The following is a 13,119-nucleotide window of genomic DNA, read 5'->3' on the forward strand; positions in this document are numbered from 1 at the left end:
ACATTGACAGGTTTTTAAAGCCTAGCAGGCATGAAATCTGCAGTGACCTTTTTGATGCATTGCTTCAGTTCATTCTGATATTTTCTTAGCTATCCTTAGATCCTATTTTTTTTTGTTTGTTTCAACAGTAGAAATATATCTGTAAAATAATGATAAATATAAGTATGTTCCTCTGGTTTAGCTTAGTAATAAGATTTTTTTATTTGTTTATTTTTCATCTCTTGCAGCTTGACAAAGATGACATGGTATATATGGAGGCATATGATAAGTTACTGGAATCTTGGCTTACTTTGGTCCAAGATGACAAACATTTCCATAAAGGTTTCTTTACCCAACATGCTGTTCAAGTCTTTAATTCCTACATTCAGTGCCATCTAGCTGCTCCTGATGGCACAAGGAATTTGGTAAGCCTTCACTGTAGTACTTTTGGATGGTAACATACAGTAACTGGCCCGTGTCTTTTGGTTTCTGTATATTATGTAGCTCAAGGCAGCTAGTGTAGAATTGCCATTTATGACTTTGGAAATGAAAAAAAATGCTGAACTTGTTACTCAATTGTGATTTCCCAGTCTATTTCTCTCATTCTGGAGGGAAACTAAAGGAATGTAAAGTTGGAAATGACTTTAAAAAAAAGTAAAGCTGTAACTCAAATCAATGTGTATCTTGTTTTTTCCACGGATATAGTGACTAAACTTTTGACCTTTCTTCTGGATTAGAATTTTAGTTAAAATTCTCAGTGAAATTGGGGGCCTTTTTATGATTGTTGCCTTCCATGCACTATCTTCAAAATATAACTGACATGCATAAATATCTGAAAAATGTAGACTGACTGCGCTCAAAGTAGAAGAAACTTGGAATATCATGTGGTCTTTTTGGATAAAATAAATTCCCAGTTGAGTTTTTGGACAGTTGACTGTCTAGAGAAAATTTTCAAGTACATCAAGTATCTCTGGAACCATTGAAAAAGAAAGATGATTTGTCTGTTTGCCAGGAATCTGGATCTTACTAAAATGGATTCTTATACAGACAGTTGGATGTGGATGTTGGATGAATTAGTTATTGCACAGATTCAATTCAATAACTATATAAAATCTCTCTTTAATTTGATGCTGTGCAAAGAACTCAGAGATACGACATTCTGAAAAGCACTATGTAAAACATAATTCTGCTATCTCAATATGTAACAGATGGTAATAACAGTGCCAAAACTGAAAGAAATATTTCACAAGAGAGCTTTGAATTCATATCAGGCGATCTTGACATAACTTGTGTACACAGGTTGATTCATGTCATTATGTGAGATAAGTTATTTATCCCATGGGTAACCTTTAAAAGCCACAGCTGGCATTTTAGAATGCTTCTTGTTCTATATCAAAGCGGCGGCAGGAACTTTCAGCGTCTGCTTTGAGAGCAGAGGCTCACCCTTCAATAAACAGCTGCAACTTTGAAGTTGCCAAAAGAGAATGATTTGCTGGGTTGCATAAAGAAAAGATGAATTAAAAGCACTTTGCATAAGGAGTTGTGTGTGGATTCAGTTTTCCAGGGCCTCTATAGAAACAAAGTCGACTGATGGCTTTCTCTACCTCCTGTATTTTACTTAGTTACTTGCATAAATTTCATGATAATAGATAAGAAACACTTTTAATATTAATACTTGGTTTCTGCATATCATGGTGCATCTCTTCAAGGAATAAGATCTGATTATAATTTAAATGGTTTTATAATGCAACCAAGATAAGCTTTGAGAAATTGAACAATGCAGCTCCTGCATCAGCAAGAGATAAAACTGAGATCATGAAGATTATTAGTCACCTGTTTTCTGAGTTTATAGCATTTACTTTTAATGTACTTTTTTTAGTAGTATTTTTTAAACTACTATTTCTTCTCAAACAGTAGGTTAGGGAAAAACTTTAATGAAAGGGCTAACATTCATTTCATCATGAAAAATACTGCCTATTGTGTGATTTATGTAAGATCTCAGACAACTGAGAAGTGTTGAAATGTTAGCAAATTAACAGAATGTGGCATTTTGGTAATGAGTTTGTGAAATGCTAATTTTAAAACAATATGAACCCATATTGACTCTGTTTAACTCTCCTGTGTCTAATTTAGTATAAGTCTGTTGTTCATAAGTGCAAATTATCTTGTAAGAAAGAGCCAAAATAATGCAGAAAATTGTGGTGATAATGAATTTACAAATATGACTCTAACTGATTGCTTGTAATTTTGTTGAAATAACCAAAGACTGCCAATGGTGTGGCCTCTCGGGAAGAAGAAGAAATAAGTGAGCTGCAGGAAGATGACAGAGACCAGTTCTGTGACCAGTTGGCCAGCGTAGGCATGCTGGGGAGGATTGCTGCAGAGCACTGCATACCTCTTCTCACAAGGTAAGTACAAAAAAAAAAAGTCATGAATGCAAATCAATAAAGCAGTCACATAGGAAAAGCCTGGCTTTGCCAAAACAGTTTAAAAACAGTGAAGCTACTTTGTTATTTGTCCACAGTTTGTTAGAAGACCGAGTGACAAGGCTCCACGGACAGTTGCAAAGACATCAGCAGCAGTTACTTGCTTCACCAGCATCAGGTTCAATTGACAATAAAGTGCTTGACGACCTGTATGAGGATATTCATTGGCTTATTTTAGTCACAGGTTAGTGAACAGCTTTAAATAGTACTTATTCTGGTAGTTTTATTGCAGCTGGAATACCTCAGGAAAAAAAAAGTCCCTGTATATCAACTACTCTCAGTTGACTATACATTTAATCCCTTACAATGATTTCATCTTATATACAGGATTGCAAAGTCCTTGTCTTACTATCATCTGCCTTGAGTAACAGGAATATTATCTCCAATGATTACCTCATGTAAAAGTTTCATCAGTGTCCATTGGAAATTCCTGCAACTAATTTTGTTAAAAATTTTTTGAGTTGTGTTATCAGTCAACCTATTCAAGAAATTAGTCTGTTCATGGTATCGGTGGCTGGGTGCACATGACTTAAGGGAACCAACATGAGATCAGGGTAATGGTGACAGAGGATCGTGTAAGTTCTAGACTTTCTCAGTGTTGATGATCCATGACTTGCTATTTTGTTACATTTTGGGGAGTTTAGAGCCTTTTTGCTCTAAATCTAGAGTCTCTTGAATTTAGACCCTTTTTGGGGTTGATTTTTAGATTATGATATTTTACTTAAGTTTGCAAATGTAGTAACAACTAAGTCTGTACTTTGGTTGGAGAAGTGTATAATGTATGAAATATTTGTGGGACATTTTTTAAGATCTGGTGTTTCTGTTGCTCTCAGATGTTGACATGAATGTGTTTATAACATTTTTGTAACACTGAGATGGAGAATTTGTAGCTCACAGACGGTTATGAGATCAGATATTGAAAACTCCAGCTAAAGCTGGAATTAAAATTATCTAGATACCAGAGTATTGTATGAAAACCCATGCTTCAACGGATCTGCAGTTGCTAGGTGAGGAAAACTGTGTTACAGCACAGGTACTCGAGGTCTGAAAGACTCTCACAGATTTGAGGTGTTGCAAAACAGAAGTCCCAAATTATATGGACTCAGCACGGAAGCTGTAAAACAAGACTTTTTTTACCACATAGCAGAAGAAGAAAAAAATAACAACAAAATATTGTTTGGTCCCTCCCCCAAGTAGATGAATTGACTATAGTGCTTTTACATGAAGCAAAACTTGTCTCTTTTTTTATTGGTTTTTAAATTGGTGGTTTCTTTTGCCAGTCTTGGTTTCTTGTCACTTTAGATTTTTCCCTACTGAATGGCTTTAAGGATTCTAATTAACTTGTGTGCATTTAAGCAGTGTTAGTCAGGGTCTGTACAAACATTTGATTCTGGTGTGATGCCTGCAGTTAAGCCTATGGATTCTTTAATCAGAAAGCCATAAGTTAACCTAGGGTAGAAAGTTGTGATCACTCTTTCTTTTTTAATGTAAGGCTACCTCTTGGCTAATGATACTCAGGGAGAGACTCCGCTAATACCTCCAGAAGTGATGGAATATTCCATTAAACATTCAGCCGAGGTTGACATCAATACAACACTTCAGATTCTGGGATCTCCAGGAGAAAAGGCCTCTTCCATCCCAGGGTACAACAGAACTGATTCTGTAATTAGGTAAGGATACATCTTGTACTATTAATTGTGTTAAATGCTTTTTCAGAGAAAAAAAACCCTAGAATGTGAGTAGACTTCTGTGAATGTGAAAAGTAAGCAATATGTAAACACTGAACATTGAAAAATGAAAGATTGACCTAATAGTCTTTACAGACATCATAAGCCAAAGTCTTTGGAATTTACAGAAATGTTTTTTCTATTTCTACAGAAAACCCATCACTATCTAATTTTTACAGAAAATCCTTAAAATTACTGAAGTAAAAAAAGCTGGCGGATCAAAATCTTTAGATAATATATACTCTAAAATTCTTCAGCACATACACAGCTTAAGCAAATGCTTTCCAGAACATCAGTGAGCTTCTCTACTTTGAATATGGGTTACTGCCCAAGCTTGGCAGTAGCAGCAAAATTGATCCTCAGAGCGTGAGGAATTGTTGTCAGTTATGTACAGACATCACTGTCAGCCTATAAAAGAAGCAGGAGAGATTTCCCTTCTCTTTTTGCAAGAAGGCTGATGCTCACAAAGGACTCCTCAATTTGGATCATCACACTTCAGAAGATGGCATTCCACTCTTAAATTGACATGGAGGAGTCTTCACCTAAGATTAGTTGTTGCTTCATTAAATGTTTTCTTCTGGGAAGAAGGTAGAAAAAGTGGACCTTCAATAGCAATGATGTATGTGCCTAGTGTTTAGAAGCTTGAGCACTGCTCACTTATACTATTGGCCACTTCAAGAAGTGGCCACCAAGCAGGATTACTTGATGCAGTGTCTCAGTGGTGGGAATAAAACCAGATCAAAATAAGGAGATTTGAAGCCCTTTAGCAATAACTCTGAAACGTCTTCAAGAAGTAGTCCATTGTCAGCTCCTAAATTTCTTATGCACAATCACATTCTTAGAAAATTCAATTGATGTACTACAAGAGCTAGTATTTAATGCAGTTTTGTGGACTGATTGTATTAATGCAATCACGTTGTAATTTACTATTTCAGACTACTTCCCAGCAGTAATGAACAAGAGAAAAATAACTGGTCATTTCTGTATTTGGTTTTTGGTATGTGTCACCCTGCAAACGCTGCACAATTAGAACGCTTTATTAAACTTCATGATGCAAGGAACTTTTTGGAGGATATTTGCTCTAGTCTCTCTCTCTCTCTTTCTTTCTCACCATGCATTTCAAAAGCAATAAATTCAGGTGCTTTTTACTTGATTAGAGTTGAAGTGCTTTGTATTATCCTGATCCTTCTGTCATATTTTGTGAAAAATGAAAGTGGTTTTGGTAGTTCTATTGCTTCTCCAAAAACCGCTCTGTGCATTGTATTTTAAATCTGCAGGTTGTTATCTGCTATTTTAAGAGTGTCAGAAGTAGAATCTAGAGCAATAAGGGCAAATCTCACACACCTCCTGAGCCCCCAGATGGGTAAAGATATTGTATGGTTCCTCAAGCGCTGGGCAAAGACTTACCTCCTAGTAGATGAAAAGTTGTATGATCAGGTAAGGATATAACTTTTATGAATTTATTTGTGAGTATTAGCAATAATATCATCCTGTGAATATAGATGTCAGTGTAGCTATTTAAAAGTGCAATTGTAAATTATTTTTAATGTTATATGGGTTGTGATTTATTTTGGAAGTTGTTTGAAATTTGATGTTTTCTTTCATTTGCTAATTAGAAATTTAAGTTTTTATGGGACTCTTGCACATTTTGCTGTAAATGTGATTTTTTTTTTGGTAGCCATTGTCATATCAGAATAACATAGTACTCCTGGACTGCACAGTGAGTGAAACTCACTGCAGTGATGTTATAAATCATGACTGTCCCTCAGATTTTACATTTCATCTCTAATACAGTGATTGCTCTTGATCGTGATTCTGAGTTAGATATTTAACACCATCACAAGGTAGTATACATTAGCTAATGTCATGCTACTTTCTCTCCTCATTCTCATTGTATATATCATGATTTCAACAGTGTGTTCTTTGTAAAGGGCATCTTCTTACTGTGCTTGGACAGCATTAATTGTGATTAGAACTGGATCCTGATTTTGCTTATCGAACTAACTGTAATCCAGCTAGCTCACAGAGGGCCCGCATCCTGAGGAGGTCCTGTTGGCTCTAGTTTTTGAGAAGTCTTCTCCTCCTCCCCTTTATTTCCACTATTGAAGCAACTAAGAATACTAACGCTTCAGGGGGCCTCTCCTTAACAATAATAGGTATCACACAGGCTTGTAAATATTTGGAGTCGTATTATTCAGCTCATACATATAGCACAGCTAAGAATTCATAAAGGTACCAGTTGGGCAAGATCCATGTTAAAAACAATGTGAAGAAACAAAACACAGTGTCTAGGAAATGCACACATTTAGTTTGTGTTGACATGTGAAAGTGATTGAAACTTCTATTTAAAGCTTATGCTCAGCCATGTATATGAGTTCTTAAAGGTAGAAGTGTTAGTGGTGTGCTAACAGGAAGCTCCTGCACAATTACTACAAAGTCTTTGGATTTCACTCTTGAGAAACTTTCTTTGAAGGTAGGAGAACAGGCAATTTCAAGGAAGCATATATTAATGTGCCAGGACCAGAATGTGACATGTATCCTAAAAGATGTGTAGATTGAAGGAACCATCCGCAGAAAGCAGATGCAGATAAATTGAGGTGAAAATTAATTTTTACAAGTTTCTATATAGATCAAGAATTAGTAATAATTTTTACCACTGAATTTTGAGGAATTATGTCTTAAATTCATGGAAACACTTCTGGGAGGTGATTTTGGGATCTTTTAATTATTAAAGCTTTTGAACTTTCACTGGCCTTAAAAGCTAGACATACTCAAGCCTTTTTTGTAAGGACATTGAAACTTTTCTTTGTTTTAGATGTTGTGCTTAAAATCACAAGATAAATTTGGCGAAGATTTTTCTATTACAGGTATTCTTTGCCTTTGTCTGTGTAACATTTGTGTAATTTAAGTAGGAAAGAAGTGACAGCCTGAAAAGAATTTGCTTACAATGATTGCCATACACTTTTGGGTTCTGGCTTCTGTAAAACTCACTCATTTTAATGCTTTTCTTATAGATAAGTCTGCCATTTAGTACAGCATTTGGTGCTGATACAGAGGGTTCCCAGTGGATTGTGGGTTACCTTTTAGAAAAAGTGATCAGTAACCTGGCAGTGTGGAGTTCAGAGCAGGACCTTGCAAATGATACTGTACAACTGCTAGTAACATTAGTGGAAAGGAGAGAGCGGTAAGTTGCTATACCTCTGGAAGTCAAAAAGTTTCTTTTGCTTCCTTTAAAGTTTTTTGGCCACAGTAATCCAGATATAGGGCACTTCATATTCATGCCTCTGTAAATTACTTTAGTAACATACTATAACTGCAAAAAACACCACAAACTTGTCTGACAAGCTGAGGAGTGAGACCTGTATTTGACAAAACATCACCTGATTTTTATTACTGTTTAGAAGTGCACTCTCCTTCCCTACTTTTGTGTCTCACTCTTAAACAGTGAGAAAGGAAAACTCTCCTGGTCTCCACTCTTATTGCAAGGATTTTTATGTTGCTGTTAATTTTTGTTGATTAGGAGTTCAGATACTGGCTAAGCCAGTATGAAATATGTTTGTAAATCTGAATTATTTTTTTTAAATACAGGATTTTGTGGATTCAGTCAAATTTCAATAAGTTTTCTTTGATATTGCAAACTGTGAAGCAGGAAGTTGTTGAATGCTTTTTTTATGTCAATTGACATGGAATTTTACATGCAATCACACATTCACGGTCTACTGAAAGACTGTTCTGAAGTATGAGGATTTAAAATGCTTGAGGATTTTTCTTTTTAAAAAAATTAAACACCACAGGAGCTAGTTTTGGAATAAATTGCTTATTTTATTATGAAGTAATGAGACTAAGCTTTTAATCCATGCAATATGTCCATTAACTCTTGTGTGTATATGTGTGTAAAACTAAAGCACTTCCCTGCTTTTCTCCTGTATGAATTGATTTATTTTCAGAGTATATACTTTAGAAATCTGAGAGCTGAGGCATTAGTGAGATGAAAATCAAAAGGCAATTTAGCCTCGGAATAAAGGAATTTAAAAAATATAGCAACAAAAAATTCTGGCAACTGCTAGAAACCTGATGTGCTCTGTTCATACAATTTTGTGAAGTCTTTAATGATTTTTTTTTCCCCTCTTTTAGGGCAAACTTAGTTATTCAGTGTGAAAACTGGTGGAATTTAGCTAAACAGTTTGCAAGGCGAAGCCCTCCTCTTCACTATTTGTCTAGTTCTGTGCAGAGAACACTAATGAAAGCTTTAGTTCTAGGAGGTTTTGCTCATATGGATACAGAAACAAAGCAACAATACTGGACAGAGGTAAGCTATTATGATACTTCTATTACCTCCATATAAGCAAGTTAGATTAGAATTTTATAATGGCGCAAAATCAATTTGTATAACATATTTTGATATTTAATATTGATGATTTTTTAAATTATTCTCTCTTTGATGGCCAATACTTGTATCTGTTGTATCTAAGTTGTATCTAAAATATATGAACCCAGAGAGAAACCACTAATAATTAATTGAAGGATTTGTGAAGCAGACAGTAGAGCAATATGTTTGAAAGAGACTATTATGGAAGATTAAAAATTTCCCTTGCACTGGGACATTTCTTCCTTTCATTTTAATTTCATGGTATTATGGTTTATTCTGTTATCACTTAATGATAATGACAGTAAGTAAAAGCTGATGTGGAACATAATGAAGAGTCTTGAGCAGCCCTTTGTGCCCTGGCACCATTAAAGCTCAGATATTTAATACCAGAAAAGCTGATGCTAGAAAGTAGCTGAAATGGCATCAGGAAGCACCATGTGACTTTGTAAAGCATTGACCTTCTGATAAAAACATGCTTTTATTGGCAGAGCTACAGAATTAGTGATTTAAGGTAAAACTGCAATGCAGTGGAAATAATTGGGAAAAAATCAACTATTTTTATGGAAGTTTCTAAATTCAAAGTACAGATGATGACAAAAGTGATTTTGCTATTGAGAATCTTAGTGTGGCAAAGATAACTGTGAGCATTAATCTTAAAGGTTTCATTAATAAGCTGTAACAATTTTTTCCCCTAATGCTGAATTTGAAGGGAATAAAATGCTTCGAGCCAGAGAAAGTAGTTGTCGTTTGTTTAAACACTACAAAATTAGCTAAAATATTTATGGAGGTGCTCATTTTGACACCTGCCTGCAGGTCATGATGGACAGTGAGAGGCACTGCTCACTACCACTTCTGCTTGCATTAATGTGACAGATAATGACATAACTGAACCATTGGAAACTGGAAGTGATTTTGCCATGCCAAAAGCAATGAGTTTGCTAAGTGATTTAAACCTCACATCTCATATAATAGTATGCTTATCCTAATGTGACTTTTCTGAAAAATTTCAAGGTTCTTCAACCACTTCAGCAGCGATTCTTGAATGTGATAAACCAAGAAAACTTTCAGCAGATCTGCCAGGAGGAGGAAGTGAAGCAGGAAATCACTGCTACATTAGAAGCACTCTGTGGCATTGCTGAGGCTACCCAGATTGATAACGTAGCAATTCTATTCAATTTCCTAATGGACTTCCTTAATAATTGCATTGGATTAATGGAAGTATACAAAAACACACCAGAGACTGTTAATCTCATAATAGAAGTCTTTGTTGAAGTTGCACATAAACAAATTTGCTATCTTGGAGAGGTAAATACAACCAGAAGGGGAAGGAGGGGCCAAGTGTGTGTGCACATGCATGTTTGCAAATGTGTATACTGTGCTATTCCTTAAACAAAGTAAAATGTAGTGATTTTTATAGAAAGAAAGAAAGACTATATAGACACATCTGTTAAAAGATTCCTTTGTTTTAAAACATACACTTGCAAAGATTAAAAGTAGGACATTTCAACTGTTTTTTTTAACCAATAAATTTAACCACAGTTCATCACTGGTCTAACTCAATGCATGGATAGCAGAAGAGGACAGACTATGTTGTGTACTTTCTTATAACAATTTCAAACTTCTCTGAAGTCTAGTCTAGGAGAATTGCAGCAGTATTCTATGTGGCAAATACATACCATAGAGACACTGTCTTAGTCCTAGCCAAGGCATTAATAGATTGCAAGAATTAACAGTTAAAATTCTGAGTTTGTGCATTGCACTTGCATCTTTGCAGTGTTGGCTAATTTTGTTTTCACATCGGGAAGAGTTCCTGCCGATTCCAAACTGGGTATGCACAAACAGTGTATTGTGGCTCCAAACTTCTATAAGTGTGTCCTAGGGGATTTTGTTGGTAATCTAGTTTGTGAGATTAGTGATATATGTCAGTCTGTCCCAAACCACTCTTGTCTGGATTTTTGTTAAGACTGAGGAATCCAGAAAATTAATATTTTGCTCTTTCAATCAGTATCACATCAATATATGGCTATAAATGTTCTTACTGTCTAAGGTGGCTGTTTCCTTGATGATTTTGTGTACAGTTGGTACAAAAGTGATCATACACCGAAATGAAAATCTTGAAGTATTGTCTACCAAGTAATGCCATCTTAAAACAAAGTGTTTCACTTTTAGTGTGTGGAAGTTTTCTTATGGTGTAACATTGTTTTATAGGCCAAAGCCATGAACTTGTATGAGGCCTGCCTAACTCTGCTCCAGGTATATTCCAAGAATAATCTAGGTCGACAACGGATAGATGTTACAGCAGAAGAAGACCAGTACCAGGATCTCCTTCTTATTATGGAGCTTCTCACTAATCTTTTATCAAAGGAATTCATAGATTTCAGTGATACAGGTATTAAGGAATTGGTAATTGATGAACCACATGTTGTTTTTTAAACTGTAAGAACCATTTTGGGGCTTGTGTTCAGTCCATGTAAAGTAAAAGCTGAAGTTTAGGCTTGACTAGGTCAGGATATGGAAATTGCTATTTTAAGTAGCAAAGAAGGACTTTTCACAATATTCTAACATCTGAAATTATTATTGCTGTCATAAAATAAATTATGGATGTATGAAACAGCTTGAAATCTGAATGTTGCAGGTCTGAATATGTTGTACCAGCAGTTTTATAACAAAAAGCACATAGAGAAGCTGGAGTAGTAAAGTAGCTCAAGAGAGCATATGGGTGGTCTTCTTAATACAGGATTCAACTTTTGTGAAATGTTGAGTCATTGAAATTCCATCATGTGAGGGTCTTCTGTATTCCTTCCTCTTTCACAGAACATGCCTTATGGTTTGTGGGTGTATTTAAGGGTTCCTTCTTGTATTCCAACCTGTTACTTTCTTTCGTGTATTTGCCATTTAAAATTGCAGTTGTTGCAAATTACATTTGCATGGTTCATATCTCACCATGTTCTATATACTTTGCACAGGTAACAACCCAGGCAGATTCAGTTTGGTACCAAGCATGTTTTGATATTTTTTGCTTTTCTGAGGTACATATTGAAAGAGAGAATCTTGTACTCTGAAATACAGTACATCATTATTTTTTTTCATCATGCATGCACAACATGAGTACAGAAGCAGATTTAGACTTTGTCCATTGAATGGACAACCCAGTGCTTTGTAAAGTATTTGCTTTGAGATCTGGATGTTAGTTGTGTGGAGAACACTTACCATGAAAGAAAGTAATGTGAATAAAACCTAGATGCAATGCCCAGAGATCAAATCTATTGCAAATTTTCTACATACTGCTGCTGACTCAATCCAGGAATTATAAAAGTAAGGTCATTGCAAGTTGATGGGAAATGTAGACCTTAACCTGTAACTGGAGAAAACTTGACAACATCCAAACTGCAGAACTTTGCCTGTTAGCTCTGCCATTTTTCCTCCTTCTGTTCATAAAAGGTATTAAAGCATATGTAAATATATAATATATATATAAAAAGTATAAAAATGCAGTAATATTTTACTCACTATGTATTTATGTACAGGCATGAAGCAGCTATCACTAGAAAAAATGCAATATTCTGTAATGAAAGGGAGCCCTCAGTATCTGAAGTGTTCTGGTTTAGCATGCCATCTGGTACAAGTGATTATGAAATGCTTAGTCCTAATGGATATAAATATAGAGTGATGTGACAGCCTCCACTCACTAAGTTTCTATTTTAATACAGTGCCTCACAATTTTGTTTGGAGAGAGGGGACTAGTCCTATTTTTAAAAATGTCTGTATTATAAAGATATGGGACTGTTCCTTCAATATGTTTAATCTTCCTTTTATACAAAATATTTTTTTCTTTTCTGCAGATGAAGTATTTAGAGGACATGAGCCTGGGCAAGTTACAAATAGATCTGTATCAGCAGCAGATGTTGTCTTATATGGGGTTAATCTAGTTCTGCCTCTAATGTCACAAGATCTGCTGAAGGTAAGTATATTTTTTACACAGAGCTGCTAGAATATGAAAGCTCTGTAGTAAGAAATTCCCAGAATTTGTTCCTCTATGCATTTCATCTCCATAAGCTGAATTTGTTAGACTTCATACATGTAAATAACTGTTCTATAGTTCTAAATACTCTTTGAAAATAAATACTGTAAGCTGAGAAAATGTATATCTGAAGGTCCTAAACAAAACTTTTCTTCCAAAAGCAAGTCTGCAGATCAACAGCCAAACCTGAAATGTGGCTCGTGGAGTTCTTTCTTTGATAGTGTCAGAAATGTGACAAGAAGCATAAATAGTGATAGAGGTTAAAAGTAACTATTTATTTCCACAATTAAAAATGGCTGTCAATCATAAGCATGAGCAGCTTGTCAGTAGAACAGTAAGATATGAAACAACGGGGCAGCAGCATTTCATTGTTGCACTGTGTTCATGTTTTACTTGGAAGCAGGGCAACACTTCAGGATGCTGTCTCAGCTGTCCCCTCTCCACATGCTTTCTCATCCAGTAGCTCCTGCTGAGCACAAGGGCCATGTCCATTTTAGATCAGACCAAAGTGAGGGACCTACCCTGGGAGCCCCTTGA

General features: G+C 35.5%; 1 protein-coding gene across 1 annotated transcript in view; it reads left to right on the forward strand.

The window, feature by feature from the left end:
- XPO4 (exportin 4) overlaps positions 1–13,119 on the forward strand; it is a 52,316-nt gene that overhangs the window by 32,094 nt on the left and 7,103 nt on the right. Inside the window, exons 9-18 of the mRNA XM_005417690.2 lie at positions 228–404; positions 2,245–2,387; positions 2,504–2,649; positions 3,958–4,135; positions 5,470–5,629; positions 7,207–7,376; positions 8,327–8,501; positions 9,573–9,866; positions 10,770–10,950; positions 12,404–12,522. Coding sequence (XP_005417747.1) covers positions 228–404; positions 2,245–2,387; positions 2,504–2,649; positions 3,958–4,135; positions 5,470–5,629; positions 7,207–7,376; positions 8,327–8,501; positions 9,573–9,866; positions 10,770–10,950; positions 12,404–12,522 — 1,743 coding nt within the window. The remainder of the gene's footprint in view (positions 1–227; positions 405–2,244; positions 2,388–2,503; positions 2,650–3,957; positions 4,136–5,469; positions 5,630–7,206; positions 7,377–8,326; positions 8,502–9,572; positions 9,867–10,769; positions 10,951–12,403; positions 12,523–13,119) is intronic.

Source organism: Geospiza fortis, unplaced genomic scaffold, assembly GCF_000277835.1.
Source record: "Geospiza fortis unplaced genomic scaffold, GeoFor_1.0 scaffold16, whole genome shotgun sequence".
Classification (NCBI taxonomy): Eukaryota; Metazoa; Chordata; class Aves; order Passeriformes; family Thraupidae; genus Geospiza; species Geospiza fortis.